This window comes from Bubalus bubalis, chromosome 16 (assembly GCF_019923935.1).
Source record: "Bubalus bubalis isolate 160015118507 breed Murrah chromosome 16, NDDB_SH_1, whole genome shotgun sequence".
Classification (NCBI taxonomy): domain Eukaryota; kingdom Metazoa; phylum Chordata; class Mammalia; order Artiodactyla; family Bovidae; genus Bubalus; species Bubalus bubalis.
In genome coordinates, this window is record NC_059172.1 from 6,925,806 (window position 1) to 6,947,716 (window position 21,911).

Sequence of the window (21,911 nt, forward strand, 5' to 3'; positions counted from 1 at the left end):
TCCATCCATGGGATTTCCCAGGGAAGAATGCTGGAGTGGGTTGCCATCCTTCTCCAGGGGATCTTCTTGACCCAGGGATCAAACCTGAATCTCTTAGGTCTCATTCATTGGCAGGCATATTCTTTACCACTGAGCCACTGGGGAAGCCCTCCTTAAACTATTAAATAAATGTAAAAGAAAACTCTAAAAAAATAATCTGCAAAATTTGTTCTAGAAGGGATTGCTCATGGGCCTAAATGTTGTTTGTTTGTTTGTTTGTCTTTTCAATAAGCACTGAAAGCACCAGCTAACACATGATACTTAGAGTTGCAAGGGTTCAGGGTGGGGAACACATGTATACCTATGGCGGATTCATTTTGATATTTGGCAAAACAAATACAATTATGCAAAGTTTAAAAATAAAATAAAATTTAAAAAAAAATTAAATAAAATAAAATTAAAAAAAAGAAGTAAAGTGAATAGCCCTGTCCCTGAGAACTTAGTCTCCTCAGAGAGAAAAAACATATAAAATAATACCTCCAAAGTGATAAGGACACTGATAAAATTATGTAAAAATAACCATGGCTAGAAGACAAAGTTCAACCCAAGGAAGAGCAAGGTGAGAGAAGAACTCATAAGGAAAGTGATTTTAACCTGGGTCTTAAAGGATATGTAGGAGTTTGTCACGTGGAAAAGTGTGGTAAAGTCATTCCAGAAAGAAGTGGTATTTCCTCAGGGATTATGAATGGTCATCCATGTCAATGATTAGTGAGGATGACAAGCAAGTGGGGAAGATTTCCTGGTACCTTTAAAGTCACTATTCATCTGCATTCTTAACCAGCTTCTGAGGAGAGAAGGAAAAACCTTTAAGGCCTATAACATAATATGATGCTTCATCCCTCTGCAAGGGAGTTGCATGCATTACTTCCCCTGATCCACAAGGACAGCTGGAAGGATGGAGGGCAAATACAAGAAAATCCATGTTATTCCAAAGCCAATAGAAATAAATTTTATTATATTCTCTCTATATTCACAATGATAAGAGTCAGTTGAGTTAAAGGAGTTTCTGAGAGATGAACCAATAATGCAAAGACAAACTCTCTCATCCTGCTCCACCAAGAAACACTAATAGGCTTGACAAGAAATGGACTTGGCTGATCAGTTAGAATGAAGGATAGAGTGCGGAGCAGAAACACTCTTGGACATTATTTCCCTCTCCTTCATTCTTCAACTTAGGCTCAAGAAGTTTTTTATATTCTGTATTGATTTACATCTGTATAAAGCTAAAAGTGATATTTTGTTAAAATGTGTGTCTTGATCTTTCCCTACTGGCAGCCAGGATCTATTGCCATGTTTGATTGTCTTTAAAATTTTGGATGCAGGACATTACGAGAAGAGATTTAAGGACTATCTTTTGTGTCAACATGTCACAAGAACTGAAACTGCTCCAGGGTCTTTTCTATTACTTGTGCTCAAAAAGTCTATGGTACAAGATGCTAAAACAAGCAGAAGAATAGAAAAATCCCTGGATGCAATTTTCAAAGACACAATTGTCCACGCTGGAAGAGTGGATCAGATTGGTACCCTCCTCCCCAAATATCCCATGATAATTTCTCTGTTTGGTTTCCTTTATATTGAAATATGGGTTGTTATTATTAGGGAGGTTAAACAAAGAGGGAAGCATGAAGAAGAAATGAAGAAAAAGATGAAAGAAGGAAGGTGGAAGGGAGTGTAGGAATGCAGTGACAGAATCACTTTAACATACAGAATATTTGTCCAAGAATTCTCCTTTGCATTCGTATTTAATTTGAGTCTGTGTTAACCAGTCCCATGAAACTGCTGAATATCACGGAGCCCATTAAGTTATCTAAGATCAGCAAGACTAGCTGACCTCAGTCCTTGGAACGTGACACTAGGGTACTACAAAGACTTTGGTTGCTAAGGAGAGTCACAGTACAGTAATGCTAAGTCCTTGCATTTGTTTCTGCCATTCCTGTATGTCCTACTAAAATTAAAATCCATTTCAAGATAATAATCAGGCACACTTTTATAAATCACTTTTCCATTTTCACTCCATCCCTGAGTTCTCCTTTTTGCCCCACAACCTCCTCATGGCAACTTTCACCTCTGCATTTCTGAGTGTGTAGATGATGGGGTTCAGCATGGGGGTGACCACCGTGTAGAACACAGCCACCAGCTTGTCCTCAGTGAAGGTGGAGGGGGGCCGCATGTAGAGGAAGATGGCAGGTCCAAAGAACAAGATGACCACCGTGACGTGAGAGGCACAGGTGGAGAGGGCTTTGCGTCTCCCTTCTGCTGAATGGTTCCTCAAGTTGACCAGGATGACAACGTATGAGGACACCAAGAGGAGGAAGGAGAAGACAGAGATTAAGCCACTGTTGGCCAACACAACGACCCCCTCCACGAAGGTGTCAGTGCAGGCAAGCTTGAACAAGGGATGGAGGTCACAGAAGTAGTGGTCAATCACGTTGGGACCGCAGAAGGGCAACTGGACAGTGATGAGGATCTGAATTATGGAGTGAAAAAAGCCTCCAAGCCAGGAACTAGCCACCAGCACATGACACAGTCGATGGCTCATAATATTCATATAATGAAGAGGTTTGCAGATGGCTACATAGCGGTCATAAGCCATCACCACAAGCAAAAAGATCTCAGTGACCCCCAAAAAATGGGAGAAGAATATCTGAGCCAGACAGCCTTTCAGAGAGATGGTCTTAATCTTGACAAGTAAGTCTGTGATGAATTTAGGGACAATAGTAGAAGAGTAACTGATCTCCACCAGCGACAGGTGACTAAGGAAGAAGTACATGGGGGAATGCAGGCTCTTACTGACTCTGACCGTCAGAACAATGAGGCCATTGCCCACCACCGTGGCCAAGTACACGGGCAGAAACACCGCAAAGCACCCTCTCTGCACCTCTGGATCCTGGAAAAGACCGGTGATAATTAACTCAGTCACATTATCAGTCCTCTCCATGGACTCCATTCCTGCAATAAAACAAACACTGATTATAAACTAATTTGCCTCATTTATGGCAAGTTAGCATAAACCACTTTACAATACAAACTTATTATGAACTCACTCATTCAGTCAATATTTATTCATTCAATTTTAAATATGGTCAATCTAATAACACTTTATATAAACAAAATTTAGGCTCAGAGAAATGGTTATTTACCTGAAAGCTACCCTGGTGACTCAGACAGTAAAGAATCCATCTGCAATGAGGGAGACCTGGGTTCAATCCCCAGGTTGGGAAGATTCCCCTGGAGGAGGGCATGGCAACCCACTCTAGGATTCTTGCCTGGAGAATCCCATGGACAGAGGAGTCTGGCGGGCTACAGTCCATGGGGTCGTGGAGAGTCAGACATGACTGAAGTGACTAAGCACGCAGAAAGTAGTGAATTCTGGAACTCAAGATCAGACTTTCTGAAAGGAGTCCAGGGTTCTTTCTAACTAACCTTAAGATATTCTGAATTTTTGGCAGCCAGTCAAGTTCAGCACCTACGTTTTAACCATGTTCATTGCATTTTCATCACTCTGTCTTATTGGGGAATCCCCAAGACGGACTACTATCCTGAATCCTTCTTTCCTTCATCCCCATGGCAGGGAATCGTCTTCCCACTGATAATCCTTCCCTTCCAAAATGTCCTCAGTATTGTTCTCTTCACTCTGCCAGTCTTCAACCTACTCAGGTCAGAGTCCTTCACCAGACTTGCAGCTTCAATACCTGTGTTTATATGAAAAATGTTCGAACACTCTAGAGAGAATTCCACCTGCTAGTTTGTCTCCATCATTTTACTATTACTTTCTTGCCTCTTGCCCCACTGCTCAAACTACTGACAGATCCTGAAATCAAAGAGCTTATCCTCTGAGAGTTGTGGCTGACCAGCCTTGCTTGTCCTGGTTCCAGGTTGGTGGGTGCATGCTAAGTCATTTCAGTCATGTCTGTCTCTTTGCAACCCCACAGACTATAGCCTTCTGTCCACAGGCTCTTCTGTCCATGGAATTCTCCAGGCAAGAATACTGTAGTGGGTTGCCATGCCTTCCTCCAGGGGAGCTTCCCAACCCAGGAATCAAATCCACATTTCTTATATCTCCCTGTATTGGCAAGGAGATTCTTTACCGCTAGTGCCACCTGGGGCTTCTAGCGGCTCGGACAGTAAAGAATCCACCTGCAATACAGGATACCCAAGGTTGATCCCTGAATGGGGAAGATCTCCTTGAGGAGGAAATGGCAACCCACTCCAGAATTCTTGCCTGGAGAATCCCAGGGACAGAGGAGTCTGGTGGGCTATAGTCCATGGGGTCTCAAAGAATTGGACAGGCTGGAAGCCAACAGCAAAGTATATGATAACTAAAGTGAAGATTCCTCCATGAGTTACTCCTCTGGAGAAGATACTTACCAACACCTCTTACACATCTATACAGTCTCAGACTAGACTAAAGAAATACAGATTATGATACACCCCTCATGCTAACAATGTCATAATCAAGAAGCTACAGAGGATAACCACTCCTTGCCCCATCCTCCCACAAGGGAGGTGGAGTGAATTGGGAAGGAGAAATTAGAAACGCAATGATGGGCCCTTCCTCTCTCTTTCTGCAAAATGCTGTAGAGAGCACAGTACCTATACCGCCCTGGGGCAGCCTCTGTCTCTATGGGGTAGAAACAGGTTACTGTGTGTGCTCACTCAGTCATGTCCTACTCTTTGCAACCCCATGGACTGTAGCCCACCAGGCTCCTCTGTTCATGGGATTCTCCAGCAAAGAATTCTCAAATGAGTTGTAATTTCCTACTCAAGGGGATCTTCCCAACCCAGGGATCAAACCTGTGTCTCTTGCATCTCCTGCATTAGCAGACAGATTCTTTACCATTTGAGCCACCTGGGAATTCCAGGCTACTCTGTAGGGTAGATCCAATGCTGCCATGGCTGGGTATGGACTTTTACCTAAATCTAGAGCTCAGTTTGAGAAAGGCCACTTGGTACCAAATCTTAAACCTCAGTCTCTGTCATCACCTTTTCTAATAGCAACAGTAACATTTTCCCCAAATTCCTTCTTTCTTTGCCTTGTTTCTGAATTAGTTCAACCTTCATAGAGGGAAAAGATAGATCAAGTTTTGTCAAAGTTCCTAATGATATCTGACAATCACTTTATAAGAGAAAAAAAAAACTGTTACAACCTAAATATCTGTCAAAGCCACAGTAGAACTGACTGTCTATCCAAACAGGAGCTACAGCTTTCAAATTTCTTGGAAAGAATTACTGCTATGAGACAAAAGAAGAGGAATGGCCATTTGCAGAAGAAAAAGGGATCAGCCATCCATAGAAAGAGAAACTGTCTACCCAAGAAATAAAGGTCTCCAGGATGATGGTTGTGGCAGAGAAATTACATTGATACTCATATCAAACACAAGCAATATTGAGAAATTCATCATAATGGGGTCCTTTTTCAGTAATAACAGTGATATGAAAACAAAGTACTCAGAATATCTGGCATCATCTCAGGATTTTAGAAAACCAAGTAGCTGAAATGTTACAAAATAAGATTGTGAAACTTCTCAAGAAGCTCTTATTAACACATTCTCATTCAGGAGCTCAAGAAAGGATTGGAACAGAGATTAGAGTTGAAGTTGAGGACACTAAGCTGTAGAATAACAGTGTGACCCAAAAGATACTTCGATGCCAGCATCAGCCTCCAAGATGCCCTGGCTTTTTGCTGTGTCCTATGTGATCTGTGCCTCCCTTTCATTCCCGTACCCAGTCAGTCACCACATCCCATTAATTTTACCTTAAACCATCTCTCCTGTGCACTTTCTCTCCAACCTTGCTCCCACCACCTCCATACTCACTGTCAGCTGATGCTTAAGTCACCAAAGCCTCTTAGTCTCCACAGCCTCCCACCCCATCCATCCTGCACACTGCCACCAGATGATTGTTTCCTAGACCCTTCCTACCTTGGATCCTCCTCTGCTTGGGAATAACCAGTGAAAGCCTGAATGCCTGGACTTACTTTTAAAGATTTTCACAGATGGAGTCATCTCAAAGGTCACCACTTTACCGGCTAAACTTCAACGCACCTCTGCTAACTCAAGGTCATCTCTCTCTCCCACAAGCCCACTCTGCTCACTCCCACCACAGCGATCCCTTCACCAGAAATACCCTCTCCGTGTCCGTCCCAAACTTACCAACCTTCCAGCCCCGATTCCTGTCCTGTGTGTTCAATGAATCTTGCAATTAACACTCCAACTTATATGTATCTCCTCTGAGCACTGCAAATCCTTTAGTGATTATCCTTAGATGTAAATCTGACCATGTTCCTTCTCTACCTAGAATCTAGCATCACCTCTCCACTGCCCAGAGAAGGAAATGACAACCCGCTCCAATATTCTTGCCTGGGAAATTCCATGCACAGAGGAGCCTGGAGGGCTACAATCCATGGGGTCACAAAGAGTCAGACATGACTGATCATACACGCATGCCCCATTGCCCATGGCATAAACTGTAACATTCTTAGCATGGATTCTAGGTCCTTCTTGAATTGGCTACTACATATTTTCACAACCTTATTTTCATCCCCCGAATGAACCTCATACAGCTGTTTGCTAACCCAGAGTGTCCTTTCTGTCTTCTCTGCGTTTACTAATCCTTCTTCCTAGTTTTCGGGAGAACCTCGTTTCTATAGGAGAGAGAAACGCAATAATAAATTCTCTTCTTTATGATATATTTTACTTTACATACTTCTTTTATAGCAATTAAAATATATTTTGTAATTGTAGCCTCTATGTCTATATCTTCTACTTAGAAATACACTCTTTATATTCAAAATTATCTGTTTAAAATTTTTCTTAAAGCTTTATTATTATTAATTACACTCTGGTTGATAATAATAGTAAGTATTTCAACAGTACCATGTGCCAAACGCTTTATAGGTGTTCTATACACATTATTTCAATCAATTCTCAGAACATACCTGTGGTATAGGTATCATTATTATCATTCCTTTTTTACATATGAGGAAAAAGGAATACAGGTAAGTGAATTAACCAGTCTAAGACTACACAGCAGTGAAGCCAGGATTTCAACCCAACTAGTCTGACCACTGGAGAAGGAAATGGCAACCCACTCCAGTATTCTTGCCTGAAAAATCCCATGTTCAGAGGAGCCTGGTGGGCTACAGTCAGTCGAACTGCAAAGAGTCAGACATGACTGGGCAGCTAAAGCACCACCACCAACAAAACCTGAGCACAGATTCTGTACTCTAACCAATGCCCTTTACAATTTCTGGGTACATAACACACAAACAAAAAGTTAAATTTAAATATTCTAGGACCAATCTGAGAGATCACTCAGAACTGTTTAGAGTCCAATATTTCCAGTCTTTATTGCTCAGAGAAGGAATACCTGATAGTTTCTTTGTGGAAAACCACCATTTCCTATTCTGTAGTCTATGCCTTTTCTGTAATTATTCCTCTCTTTGCTACCCTCTCCCGTCCGTTTCCGCCTTCTCTCTGCAAATTAAAGATTAGGCTCTTCTCCAACAACAAATCACCAATATACCTGTGAGCTTTTAGAAAGCAAAGTCAATGATGTCTAAGACGAATCATCAAAAAGAGAGGAAAATTCAGGGGCTCTGGATCCAGGTTGATAATTGTATTATAATATATAGGAAATGAACAAATGCCACAGAAAGCATCAGATTCAGAGATTTTTAAGATCCTGCTTTTTGTAAAGAAAAACTACCCAACCACTGAAAGTCCAAGAGTTCTGAATAAATGGTTAGATCTTTGGACTATTTTAAATAATTTAAGCCATACACAATAATCAAGGGGAAACCTTCCCAGTGGAATTTCCTTTCTCTTAGGTGAAACTTTGTCAATTAAACTATGACTGAGAAAGGGTTTGGAATCTGTTTCAGTTAGTTTGATGATGTTTCTATAAAACTTTTGTACCCAAGAATAAGGTAGTAAGAGAAGAAACTTGTATACGAATTGCTGATTCACTTCATTGTTCAGTATAAACCAGCACAACATTGCAAATCTTTTTCAAAGCCAATAAAACTTTTTATTGTAAAGCCAACAAAAAATTTTTTTAAAGGGAGCTTGATAGTAAGTCATAAAAACAATGTTTTTCCAGACTGGACTGCTGAGAATGAAAAAGAGAATAAATAGAGAAGAAAGAGGACTGGACATGGAGCCAAGACACCTGGGCACTAGCTCCAGTCCCAGAATTAACTTCCTAAATTAAGCCATGTCATCTCACCCCTCCACTTCTCACTTTCCCCTGTTTCTACTTCTATATAAATTGACAAAATTGGGCTGGACAAGCTCCACTGTACCTCCCAATTCTAACATTCATGGATTCAGGTCTAAGTCTCTTAGTTTCCTCGTGCTAAGCCTCCCCATCAATTAAATAGCACTAATAATAATGTAATACAGTGAGAATTTCCTCAGGAAAAAATGCATCATTCATTCATCCATTTATTTAACAAATAGTATCTAGTCTTATTATGTGCTAAACACTCTTCTAGGTGCTGGAAATTTGCTAGTAACAAAACAAAGTCTCTCAGTTCATCGAGGTTTTGTTATTCAATTGCTAAATGGTGTCCAACTCTGAGATCCCATGGATTGTACACCAGGCTCCTCTGTCCATTGAATTTTCCAGTCAAGAATACTGGGGTCAGTTGCCATTTCCTACTCCAGTGGATCTTCCTGATCCAAGGACTGAATCTTTGTCTCTTGCATTGGCAGACAGATTCTTTACCACTGAGACACCAGGAAAGCCCCCTTCATTGAGGTTATATCTTTCATATACATATCAGGGCATAATGAAAACAGAGACAGATGATAAATAAATAAAACTTGATATGAAAATTAGATAGCAGCAGTCCTATCAAAACCATCCCCAAGAAAAGGAAATGCAAAAAGACAGAATGGTTGTCTGAGGAGGCCCTAACAAATAGCTGAGAAAAGAAGAGAAGTGAAAGGCAAAGGAGGAAAAAAAAAAGATACCTATCTGAATGCAGAGTTCCAAGGGATAGCAAGGAGAGATAAGAAAGCCTTCTTCATTGATCAATGCAAAGAAATAGAGGAAAACAATAGAATGGGAAAGACTAAAGATCTCTTCAAGAAAATTAGAGATAACAAGGGAACATTTCATGCAAAGATCGGTACAATAAAGGGCAGAATGTTATGGACCTAACAGAAGCAGAAGATATTAAGAAGAGGTACCAAGAATACACAGAATAACTATACAGATAACCACCATGGCGTGATTACTCACCTAGAGCCAGATATCCTGAAGTGCAAAGTGGGCCTTAGGAAGCATCACTAAGAACAAAGCTAGTGGAGGAGATAGAATTCTAGCTGAGCTATTTCAAGTCCTAAAAGATGATGCTGTGAAAGTGCTGCACTCATTATGCCAGCAAATTTGGAAAACTCAGCAGTGGCCACAGAACTGGAAAAGGTCAGTTTTCATTCCAATCCCAAAGAAAGGCAATGCAAAGAATGTTCAAACTACCACACAGTTGCACTCATTTCATATGCTAGCAAAGTAATGCTCAAAATTCTCCAAGCTAGGCTTCAGTAGTAGTACATGAACTGAGAACTTACAGATATTTGAGTTGGATTTAGAAAAGGCAGAGGAACCAGATATCAAAGTGCCAACATCCGTTGGAACATAGAAAAAGCAAGGGAATTCCAGAAAAACATCTACTTCTGCTTCATTGACTACACTAAAGCCTTCGACTGTGTGGATCACAACAAACTGTGGAAAATTCTGAAAGAGATGGGGATACCAGGTCATCTCACCTGCCTTTTGAGAAACCTGTATGCAGGTGGCAAAACAACAGTTAAGACTGGACATTGAACAACAGACTGGTTCCAAATTGGGAAAGGAGTACATCAAGGCTGTATATTTTCACCCTGCTTATTTAACTTATATGCAGAACACATCATTCGAAATGCCAGCCTGGATGAAGCACAAGCTAGAAGCAAGATTGCTGGGAGAAATATCAATAACCTCAGATATGCGGATGACACCACTTTTATGGGAGAAAGTAAAGAGGAACTAAAGAGCCTCTTCGTGAAGGTGAAAGAGGAGACTGGAAAAGCTGGGTTAAAATTCAACATTCAAAAAACTAAGGTCATAGCATCTGATCCCATCACTTCATGGCAAATAGATGGGGAAACAATGGAAACAGTGACAGACTTTATTTGGGGGGGGGGGCTCCAAAATCACTGTGGTCTGGGATTGCAGCCATGAAATTAAAAGACATGTGTTCCTTTTTATAGGCAGAAAAGCTATAACAAACCTAGATAGCATATTAAAAATCAGAGACATTATTTTGCCAGCAAAGATCCATTTAGTTAAAGCTATGGTTTTTCCAGTAGTTATGTATGGATGTAAGAGTTGAACCATAAAGAAGGCTGAGCACCAAAGATTTGATGCTTTTGAACTGTGGTATTGGAAAAGACTTCTGATAGTCCCTTGAACAGCAAAGAGACCCAGCCAGTCAATCCTAAAGGAAATCAATCCTGAATATTCATTGGAAAGACTGATGCTGAAACTCAAGCTCCAATACTTTGACTACGTGATGCGAAGAACCAACCCATTGGAAAAGACTCTGATGCTGGGAAGATTGAAGGCAGGAGGAGAAGGGGACGACAGAGAGTGAGATGGTTGGATGGTATCACCGGCTCAATGGACATGAGTTTGAGCACACTCCAGGAGTTGGTGATGGACAGGGAAGCCTGGAGCGTTGCAGTCCATGGGGTCGCAAAGAGTCAGACACGACTGAGCGACTGAACAGCAATAACAAAGTCCTATCAAGAAAAATAAAACAGGTTGATGATAGGAAACCTAGTGGTTATTATTATATTACTATAAGTAGTAAGGAAAGGTTATCTCTTGCCAAGATCTCTGTCAGCTATCTCGAGAAGAAGAGTGGGAAATATAGGAGTGGAAAACCAAGGAAACCTGTTAGGAGAACATCACAGTAACCTGGCCAAAGATGCTTGTGTTTCGGGCCAGGACAGTAGCAGTAAATGTTTTAGGAAGTTTTTGGATTCTGCACATATTTTGAAGGTACAACTCATAAGATATGCCAGTGTTTTGATTTAAAAAAGCAAAGAAGTAGAGCAATCTCAGATACCTCTAAGGGTTTAGACTAGAGCAAGCAGAGTGAAATAAGTCAGACAGAAAATGATAAATACCACGTGCTCTCACATATATGTGGAATCTCAAATAAAACAAACAAAACCAAGCTCACAGATATAGAGAACAGATTGGCAGTTGCCTGAGCCTGAGGGTGAGGAGGAGGCAAAAATGGATGGAGGGGGTCAAAAGGTACAAACTCCCAGGCGTCACCACACACCTATCAGGGTAGTGGGCCAAGGAGCAATTTTGCCCTGATTCAGAAAAATAGGTACAAGTTTGCAGCAAAGTAAGCTCTGAAGTGTGTAGACTTGTGTATACAACGTGGTAGTCACCAGCCACATGTAGCTATTTAAATTCTAGTTCACTACAATTAAATAAAATTTAAAATTCTATTCTCCCATCATTAAAGTCATATTTAAGATGCTGATTAGCCACATGGCTAGGCGCTACCATGCATGAGCACAGGTTTAGAACATTTCCATCATCACTGAGCCTTCTCAGAGAACATGGATCTAGACCACAGCTGCTTCAGAAAAAACAAAATATTTTCCAAGAACATAAGCTCCATGCAGGCAAGACCTTCTCCCTCCTGTGTTTCGTTATACACCTCCAGCACTTAGACCAATGTCTGGCACATAGTACGTGGTCTTTAAGTCTTGTTGAATAAATTCTTAAATGAATCTAAAAGCCCTGAAAAAAGTGGCTATTAAGTAAATTGTGCTACAATTAGATTTGTGATATTACCAACCCATCATAAATAACTTTTATGAAAAAATTTTAATTGCTTGGGAAATTGATGTGTAACTGAGTGCCTGAGAATATGGGCTAAACCTTGTATCCATTCTCTTCTTCCTCTTTGAGACTAGAAAAGAATGCTAATTTTAGCTAAATCAGTTCCACACAGAATAAAAGATTATAGTTCCAGGCTCCCTGGCAATTAAGGATCACCATGTGATTAACGTCAGTGGAATAAGATGAAAGCAAAATCTCTGTGTGGACTTTTGGGAAGTCTCCCAAAAGAGAAAATTATCTTTTAATTTTGTGGCTGCAGTCACCATCCACAGTGACTCTGGAGCCCAAGAAAATAAAATCCGTCACTGCCAGGGTCAGTCTCTAGTCAGGGAACTAGCTCCTGCATGTCACAGTGAAGACCTGGTGCAGCCGAATAAGTAAATAAAAATACCTTTTAAAAGCAAGAAATTACTATCATATTAGACAGGACCAACAGAAGGCATCATCAGCACAGCATGAGTTCTACTGACAGCACACGTGTGGAGTCTCAGCAGTCCCTTGAGGTCACAGGCTGAAGCTACCTGCTGAAGTAATACATTCAGAATAAATACTCAGTCTCAATTTCTGATAATATTGTTGGACTGCCACAATCAAGCTGGATTTTCTCCCTCTGTACTTCTGTAGTTCTATCTCATAAGTTGCCCTTACTTTCTATTATATGTAGTCAAACCTATACCAAAAACAACACTAATAATAAATGGGGAAAATGTAGTACTCGCAAAGTGGTTTGCAGCATGCTATCAAATTTTCTTTTTTTTTTTTTTTAAATTGTGTTATTTTATTGAACATTATTCATTAATATTATAGCCATGACTCAGTTTACATAGTTCTTTTTTTTAAGATTTTTTTTAATATGGGCCCTTTTTTTTTTTTAATTTTGTTTTATTTTTAAACTTTACATAACTGTATTAGTTTTGCCAAATATCAAAATCAATCAAATTTTCTTTTTTTGTTGTTTTATTTTTTAACTTTACAATATTGTATTGGTTTTGCCATATATCAACATGAATCCGCCACAGGTATACACGTGTTCCCCATCCTGAACCCTCCTCCCTCCTCCCTCCCTGTACCACCCCTCTGGGTCATCCCAGTGCACCAGCCCCAAGCAAATTTTCTTTAATAAATTTTTTTATTTATCGTCTTTAAAATATTTTTTAATGCTGAGACAGCATCAACAATTGAGAACTAATTATATGATCAGTGACACTAAGTGGTACAATTAGACTGTTGCTTCTGTGAATTGAGTAGGCATCTGTAAAACTTCACAACGCTCTCTGTCTCTTCAAACAATGAAAACAATGCTCTCCTTTGCTTCTTGTGCTTTTCCAGTGAGACAAGAACAAAGTGAGTAATTAATTCTCAATAGACCCACCAAGTCTCAGCCCTCAATAGGTGAGGTAGTCTCTGAGAATCATGGCAACACGTTTGGAGTAGATACCATCTGCCCACGCGGTATTCACTGATGGTGTTTTCTGTAGCTCCCAGTGAGGACACTAAAGCTGCACATGAGTGAGAAGCTCCTCTCACAGCCTGCACCCTACATTCCTAGCCAGGCATCAAGGGAAAGGGGGCTGCGCTAAGTTTTGCTCTGGATCAGATGCTTTCAGATACACATTAAATGAAGTGCACTCACATAAAAGATGAATGGGGAAGCCGCGAGACAGTCAACATCCACCTAACAAATATTTATTGAGCGTCTGCCACGTGCAGTTACTGTGCTAGGCGCCTAAAGCAATTAAGCAACAGAGGATGCTTACCCCAAAGAAGCTGCAGCACAAGAATCAGAATAAAGGACAGAGTATGGAGTAGAAACATACGTGAACATTACTTGCCTCTCGTTCATTCTTCAAGTTAGAACTAATAAGAAATTTCTACATTCTATATTTATTTACTGTGGATAAAGCTTTGTTTAAATGTTTGAGTTGACCTGTCCCTATTGATAGCTAGAATTTATGACATTTTGATTTTTTTCAATTTATTGATGGTAAACATTGTGAGAGGAGATTAAAGGGCTATCTTTTGTGTCAACATGTCACAGGAACTGAAATTTCTCCAGGGGCTTTTCTGATACTTCTGCTCAAATGATCTATGGTTCAGTTCAGTTCAGTTCAGTCGCTCAGTCATGTCCAACTCTTTGTGACCCCATGAATCGCAGCACGCCAGGCCTCCCTGTCCATCACCAACTCCCAGAGTTCACTCAAACTCACGTCCATCAAGTTGGTGACGCCATCCAGCCATCTCATCCTCTGCTGTCCCCTTCTCCTCCTGCTCCCAATCCCTCCCAGCATCAGGGTCTTTTCCAATGAGTCAACTCTTCACATGAGGTGGCCAAAATATTGGAGTTTCAGCTTTAGCATCAGTCCTTCCAATGAACACCCAGGACTGATCTCCTTTAGGATAGACTGGCTGGATCTCCTTGCAGTCCAAGGGACTCTCAAGAGTCTTCTCCAACACCACAGTTCAAAAGTATCTATTCTTCAGTGCTCAGCTTTCTTCACAGTCTAACTCTCACACCCATACATGACCACTGGAAAAACCATAGCCTTGACTAGATGGACCTTTGTCGGCAAAGTAATGTCTCTGCTTTTCAATATGCTATCTAGGTTGGTCATAACTTTCCTTCCAAGGAGTAAGCGTCTTTTAATTTCATGGCTGCAGTCACCATCTGCAGTGATTTTGGAGCCCAAAAATAAAGTCTGACACTGTTTCCACTGTTTTCCCATCTATTTCCCATGAAGTGATGGGACCAGATGCCATGATCTTAGTTTTCTAAATGTTGAGCTTTAAGCCAACTTTTTCACTCTCCACTTTCACTTTCATCAAGAGGCTTTTTAGTTCCTCTTCACTTTCTGCCATAAGGGTGGTGTCATCTGCATATCTGAGGTTATTGATATTTCTCCCAGCAATCTTGATTCCAGCTTGTGCTTCTTCCAGCCCAGAGCTTCTCATGATGTACTGTGCATATAAGTTAAATAATCAGGGTAACAATATACAGCCTTGACATACTCCTTTTCCTATTTGGAACCAGTCTGTTGTTCCATGTCCAGTTCTAACTGTTGCTTCCTGACCTGCATATAGGTTTCTCAAGAGGCAGGTCAGGTGGTCTGGTAATGATCTATGGTACAAGATGCTAAAACAACCAGAAGAACAGAAAAATCCCTGCATGCAATTTTCAAAGACATGCTTATCCATGTTGGGCTTCCCAGGTGGCTCAGCAGGTAAAGAATCCACCTGCCAATGCGGAAGATGCAGGAGTCAAGGTTTCAATCCCTGGGTTGGGAAGGTCCCGTGGAAGAGGAAATGGCAACCCACTCCAATATGCTTGCCTGGAAAATCCCATGGACAGAAGAGCCTGGCAGGCTACAATCCATGGGGTCACAAGGAGTTGGACACGATTGAGTAACTTAGCAGACATCCATGTCAGAAGAGTAGATCAGATTTTCACTCTCCTCCCCAAATATCCCATGATAATTCTTCTACTTGGTGTCCATATTTAACTAAGTGTTGGTTGTCATCACTAGGGAGGTTGAACCAAGAGGGGACAATGAAGAAGGAAGGGGTGGGAAAAAATGAAGGAAAGAAAGAAGGGAGGCAAGGAGTGATGAAGAAGAGAAAAAAGGAAGGGGATCATAAAATAAGTGATTTATCCCCTAAAACACTTGCTAAAATATTCTCCTTTGCATTTGCATTTAGTTTGAGCCTTAATATTTTCTAATCTTGTGATGTTGGATATCATGAAGCCAATCTGACCTCTGCCCTTTGATCATTACACTGGATTAGTGGGGAATCTTTGCTTACTTGCAACCCCATGGACTATACAGTCCATGGAATTCTCCAGGCCAGAATACTGGAGTGGGTAGCTGTTCCCTTCTCCAGGGGATCTTCCCAACCCAGGGATTGAACCCATGTCTCCCACATTGCAGGGGGATTCTTTACCAGCTGAGCCATCAGGGAAGCTCTTGCTTACTTAGGGAGAATCATAGTAGCAGTAATATTAAGTCCTTACATTTGTTTCTGCCATTTGTGTATGTCCCACTAAAATCAAAATCCTGTATGCGAGAGAGCAAAAGAGACACAGATGTACAGAACAGTCTTTTGGGCTCTGTGGGAGAGGGAGAGGGTGGGATGATTTGGGAGAATGGCATTGAAACATGTATAATATCATATAAGAAATGAATCACCAGTCCAGGTTCAATGCAGAATAGAGGATGCTTGGGGCTGGTGCACTGGGATGACCCAGAGGAATGGTACGGGGAGGGAGGTGGGAAGGGGGTTCAGGATGGGGAACAGGTGTACACCTGTGGCAGATTCATGTTGATGTATGGCAAAACCAATACAATATTGTAAAGTAAAAAATAATAATAATAAATAAATGATAAATGGTTAAAAATAAAATAAAATAAAAATCCATATCAAGAAAAGATAATAATGAGGCACACTTTTATAAATCACTTTCCCATTTTCGCTCCATCCCTGAGTTCTCTTTTTTGCCCCACAGCCTCCTCATGGCAACTTTCACCTCTGCATTTCTGAGTGTGTAGATGATGGGGTTCAGCATGGGGGTGACCACCGTGTAGAACACGGCCACCAGCTTGTCCTCAGTGAAGGTGGAGGGGGGCCGCATGTAGAGGAAGATGGCAGGTCCAAAGAACAAGACGACCACCGTGACGTGAGAGGCACAGGTGGAGAGGGCTTTGCGTCTCCCCTCTGCTGAATGGTTCCTCAAGTTGACCAGGATGACAATATAGGAGGACACCAAGAGGAGGAAGGAGCACAGAGCAATTAAGCCACTGTTGGCCAACACAACGACCCCCTCCACAGAGGTGTCAGTGCAGGCAAGCTTGAATAATGGCTGGAGGTCACAGAAGTAGTGATCAATCACATTGGCACCGCAGAAGGGCAATTGGATGGTGATGAGAATCTGAATTATGGAGTGAAGAAAGCCCCCAAACCAGGAACCAGCTACGAGTATGTGACACAGCTGACGGTTCATAATGCTCATGTAATGAAGAGGTTTGCAGATGGCGACATAGCGGTCATAAGCCATCACCACGAGCAAGAGGATCTCAGCGACCCCCAAGAAGTGAAAGAAGAATATCTGAGCCAGACAACCCTCCAGGGAGATGGTTTTAATCTTGGAAAGTAAATCTGTGATGAATTTAGGGACAACAGTGGAGGAGTAACTGATCTCCACCAGCGACAGGTGACTAAGGAAGAAGTACATGGGGGAACGCAGGCTCTTACTGACTCTAACCGTCAGAACAATGAGGCCATTGCCCACCACCGTGGCCAAGTACACGGGCAGAAACACCGCAAAGCACGCTCTCTGCACCTCTGGATCCTGGAAAAGACCGCTGAAAATTAACTCAGTTACATTATTTGTACTCACCATGGAATCCACTCGAAGAAGATGGATTTAAGAGAAGAGACCTGTGATAAAACAAACAGTCATAACACCCAGTCCTTCATGCTTACTTAGCACTTGCCTGTTGATGGAACTCTCACACATATCTTACTGGTTCATTTATTTGATCACTAATATAGTAAATGTTTGTCCAGTAGCCCAGTTTATGCAAGACATGATTCAATATACCTCACAAAAACTATAATCTCTATATCCTAAGTGAGAAAACTGAGGCTCAGAGAGGTGGAAAATTAACCAAGCCTTCCAGCAAGAAATGGATTCAGATCAAGAACCAAATTATTTTATTATAATATGTTATTTCAAGGAAACCACACTGAAAAAAATAGTTACTATCTCCAACATTTGAGAATGGGATAATTGTTAGTCATTAATATATGTTAATTAATATATAATATATATTATATATAATTTTAATCCCTCCATCCATGGGATTTTCCAGGCAAGAATACTGAAGTGGGGTTGCCATTTCCTTCTCCAGGGCATTTCCCCACCCAGGGATTGAAACCAGGTCTCCCACATTGTAGGCAGACACTTTACTGTCTGAGCCACCAGGGAAGTCCATATATATAACAGCATTTATATATATATTAATTAACATATATATTAATGACTAACAATTATCCCATTCTCATCATACCTTTGTGTTAGAAATTCTCAAGTGAACTGCTCCTGAATCTCTTGTTTTCTCCTTTTATTCCCCAAAAATGCCAACCCCAAAAATGCCAATCCCATTGATAATCCTCCCTTGCTAAAGAATGCCTTTTACATTTTCTTTGTATAAGTTAGAGGAGTTTCTGAATTATTTCAGATCTATGGGTTCACTCAATCCCACAGCTTCATGAATTTTTACCAACATTTTTGAGATTTTTGACACTGGAGACCAAGGTAAAACTCTAGGAGCTGTTGAGAATATAACTCACTATCAAAGACAGTTTAAATATAACACATGGAGATTCACCAGTTTGCTGTTTTCTGTCTTCCAGTTTCCCTGCCATTGAGAAACATTTTTTGCCAGCGGGTGGTAAGGATTTATTTTAATTCAATTCTTTGACCAAATATTTTATTAAGGACCTCCCATGTGCCTCAGAGATCCAGGATGTATGAAAGAAGATGGCTCTCACTCTTAGGAAGCTTGCAACTTCATGCATTTAAATGGCACATTTATTAATGAGGCAGAGAAAACCGTCAAGACTTCCTCTGCTTTTGAAACTACTTTGAAATATCTCATTCCTCTTATTTTTTCCTTCTGTCTCATGTGCATCCATAGTGAATGCATAGATTAATGCATAGATTTATCACCTCCTTTTTCCCCAGTTTTTCTCTTGATGAGAATTTGAAGACATATACAAGGTCAAAATATACTAAGAGAATCCTCAATAAGTCACTTGGCTAAAACTGGAGAAGAAATGGGGCATTGAAAGGTAAAAAAAAGGTGGAGGGAGCACCAAGAAAACACAACTGAGCAGGAGAGATGAAGCAAGATGGAGTTCCCTTAGTCAAGCCTGGGGCTCTGTGATGACATAGCAGGATGGGATGGGGGAGGAGGGGAGGGGATATATGTATAACTATGGCTGATTCGTGTTGTCGTATGGCAGAAACCAACACAACATTGTAAAGCAATTTCCCTCCAAATAAAAAAAATATTTTAAAAAAAATGATGGGGCTCCTTTACTGATTCAGGGAAATAGAAAGAAGGAAGGTATTAAAAACAACCCAAAGAAGCTGTGAAATAGTTTGGTTCCTTAAGGAGACTAAAGCATGTGGCTACCGGATGCTCACCATTTTCATTGCCAAGCTGCAGCATCAGATACTATTGCCCTTTATTCAGCTTCTGCTGTGTGCTGGACTGTGGTAAACATGTTATAATCTTCTCCTCATCTAAATTTTCCTACCACTTTGAGGTAGTGAATGGAAAGGTGAGGAAACCGTGACTCAGAGAGTTTAAGTTACTCACCCAAAGAAACACAGTTTATGAGGGTCAAGTCAAGGCTGAAACCCAGGTCAATCTGGAAGAGGGAGGAAAAGCCTCCTTCACCATGGGCAACTGATGAACCTAAGCGGGGAGAGCTAACGAGGAAAGAGCATAATACACGAATGACGCTTTTCTAGTGAAGATAAAAGTACTATAGTACCCTCCCTCTTGTGGTGCAAAGAAAAACATAGCCTTAGCTATTGGTTCAGTCTCTGATGCCACAATATTCTTACAGGAGTACCTGATCCTTAGGTGAAGAAATATGTCTATATACCTTAGAATCCAGAGTAGACATCAGAGTCTGGTGTGAGCTCTGAAACAGGACAAGGTCGTCAAAAGGGGCATGTATTCAACAAAGTTGGAGGAACAGATAGAAAGGCAATATTAACGCCTCAGGGGGAGTTCCTGGAGCCTCTTATTCATGGGCAACGGACAAAAAATTGTAAAATAAGTGACATCAATCATCTTACTTGCCCCCAGGAGTAAAGAAAGCCAACCTTTAAGAGAGAAAAGCAACACTCAGGTTTTGTACAAAGTGACACATTCCCAGGTGCCTTCTATGTCTGTTTAACCTAGTCCAAGCTACCACTATCTCATGGCTGGATTACTACCATATGCCCCTAACTGCTTTTGCTGCTTCCACCCCTCTTGAAAGATCAGTCAGATTGTGTCTCACATATACATCCTCAAAAAAGGAAAAACAACATCCCTACCAAAGTCTTTCCTGGCTCCCACAAGGAAAAAAAAAAAGCTACAGAGTCCCTCCCGCAGTCTTTTATGTGGTTCCCTCTCTTTCCCTGGGCACTGACCCCATCACTCTTCCATTTCCTCAGTGTTTTTCAACCACAGGATGTAGGACACAGTACGGAGTGTCCAGACTCATTCTAGGGTCCTGACCGACATGTAATGCCATGGCACAGCATAGAACTGTCAGTAAACTACAGCTAAAAGTGATCAACTTCTTGTTGTAAGGTTTGACTTGATATTTCCGTTTTGATAGCTAGGATTTATGCCATTGTGATCTTTTGGTGGAGGGAATAGTTCCGGGTTCATGGATCACTGGATAGAAGGAAAGAAAATACAGTAAGGACGCCTGGTTGAGCGGACTTTGACTCTCCTCCCAGATGGGTCTAGAGAAGTGGTCGTAAGAGCAAGAACTGCAGCCGGCAGCCAGTTCTCAGCTCCGTCACCACATGTCACGTGTCCTTGGGAACAGCCTTTCTCATTCTCTTAGAATGGGGTAACAATTCCTATGTGATATATTTGTTGCATGAATTAGACATGAGATAAAATATATAAAGCACTTAAGAGGGTTGCCTGGCAAATAGGAAGGTCTCAATTAATAGGAGCTATTATTAGCTCAGACTTCCTGGTATTTATTTAGATTTCTCTCTGGTTTCTCTTTTCCCCTGGCCCAAGAGAAAGACAGTCTGTAACTAATTATCTCTTCTTTCCTCTGTCACTTCTCCAAATAAAACCCTTACTGTGGAATTAAGGATTACAAAATAATCCATAGGTTGCATGTAAAAACCTAGATAGGTAAATGATGGCCTAGACCCTAACTAGTTAGAATTTTCTCCTCTAACTTTGAGGCTTTCCAGGTGGCTCAGGGGTAAAGAATCTGCCTGCCAATGCAGGAGACACCAGAGGCCTGGGTTCGATCCCTGTATCAGGAAGATCCCTAGAAGGAACCTGTAACCCACAGCAGTATTCGTGCCGGGATAATCCCATGGACAGAGGAGCCTGGCTGGCCACAGCCATCGGGTCACAAAGAGTCAGACACGGCTGAACACACACACAAGAATGAGCATAGAGTCCCAATGAGCGAAATTTAATAAGGACACGATAATAAAGTGATAGGCTGAAGACTTATTGCTATGAGCTCAAATCACATCATGAGAGCCTCCTTCCCACTTTGGACCTCCAAGTGGTATTTCATGGAATCCCATGATGTGAAAGCCAAAAAAAAAAAAAACCTTTAGGAAACATCCTGTCCAGTCCTCTCCTTTTTATAGAAGGAGAACCCAAGATCCAGAGAGGAAGAGTGACTCACCCCAGATCACACAGGGATTCGGAGCCTCTCGCATTCTGTCAACCTGTGAAAACCTCCAGGCACGCCATTACCTACCTGGTATGGTTAATGTTCAATATTAGAGCCAGGAGTTGAACATGAAGGGTTTTCTCCTTGGGCACAGGAAATATTTCTCCTTTCGTTGCAAGAACTCTTCACTCAAACAGATGTCCTGGGCTGAGGAGAGAAGGCTCTCTTCACAGCAAAACCCTTCCACTGGGCTTCTTTCTCTGCACTGAAGGCCCCTAGTGAGTTAATCCACTTCATCTCAGCCAAGGCGCCAGGTGAGACTGAAGAAATTTTACAGCTGAAAGGAAATCTGTAGACTGTTAACTCAACCTTCTCAATTTACCCATGGAGCAACTGAGGCCCAGAGAGTTTAACTGACTTCTCAAAGTCAGATAGCTATTTTTTGGTCAAGTTGCTGAGGCACTGTTTCTGAAATACTGGGATTGTCTCTAGCGATTTTGGTTTTGTGATCGTTGTTGCCA

At 41.3% G+C, this 21,911-nt stretch overlaps 3 protein-coding genes across 4 annotated transcripts in view; all 3 read right to left on the reverse strand.

Moving 5' to 3' along the window:
- Nucleotides 1-21,612, reverse strand: part of LOC102393736 (olfactory receptor 4X2) — a 44,210-nt gene extending 22,598 nt beyond the window's left edge. Inside the window, exon 1 of one of the 2 annotated variants that reach the window (XM_006042676.4) lies at nt 21,478-21,612. The gene's annotated coding sequence lies outside the window, so the exon portion shown is untranslated. The remainder of the gene's footprint in view (nt 1-21,477) is intronic. The other variant, XM_044929108.2, reaches the window with a different exon arrangement.
- On the reverse strand, nt 458-3,001 carry LOC102393096 (olfactory receptor 4B1). Its single transcript, XM_044929113.2, has one exon. It carries the CDS (start codon nt 2,984-2,986, stop codon nt 2,048-2,050), a length of 939 nt encoding a protein of 312 aa, XP_044785048.2. The 5' UTR covers nt 2,987-3,001; the 3' UTR covers nt 458-2,047.
- On the reverse strand, nt 16,393-21,614 carry LOC102394381 (olfactory receptor 4B1). The gene is made up of 2 exons (XM_006042678.4): nt 21,478-21,614; nt 16,393-17,382 (listed from the first exon to the last, which is right to left on the reverse strand). Exon 2 carries the CDS (start codon nt 17,342-17,344, stop codon nt 16,394-16,396), a length of 951 nt encoding a protein of 316 aa, XP_006042740.4. The 5' UTR covers nt 17,345-17,382; nt 21,478-21,614; the 3' UTR covers nt 16,393.
- Nucleotides 21,615-21,911: the final 297 nt, after the last annotated feature.

Bases quoted from the DNA above. Each gene is read 5' to 3' on its own strand.
- LOC102394381 (XM_006042678.4), bottom strand. From the start codon at position 17,344: ATGGTGAGTACAAATAATGTAACTGAGTTAATTTTCAGCGGTCTTTTC.
- LOC102393096 (XM_044929113.2), bottom strand. From the start codon at position 2,986: ATGGAGTCCATGGAGAGGACTGATAATGTGACTGAGTTAATTATCACC.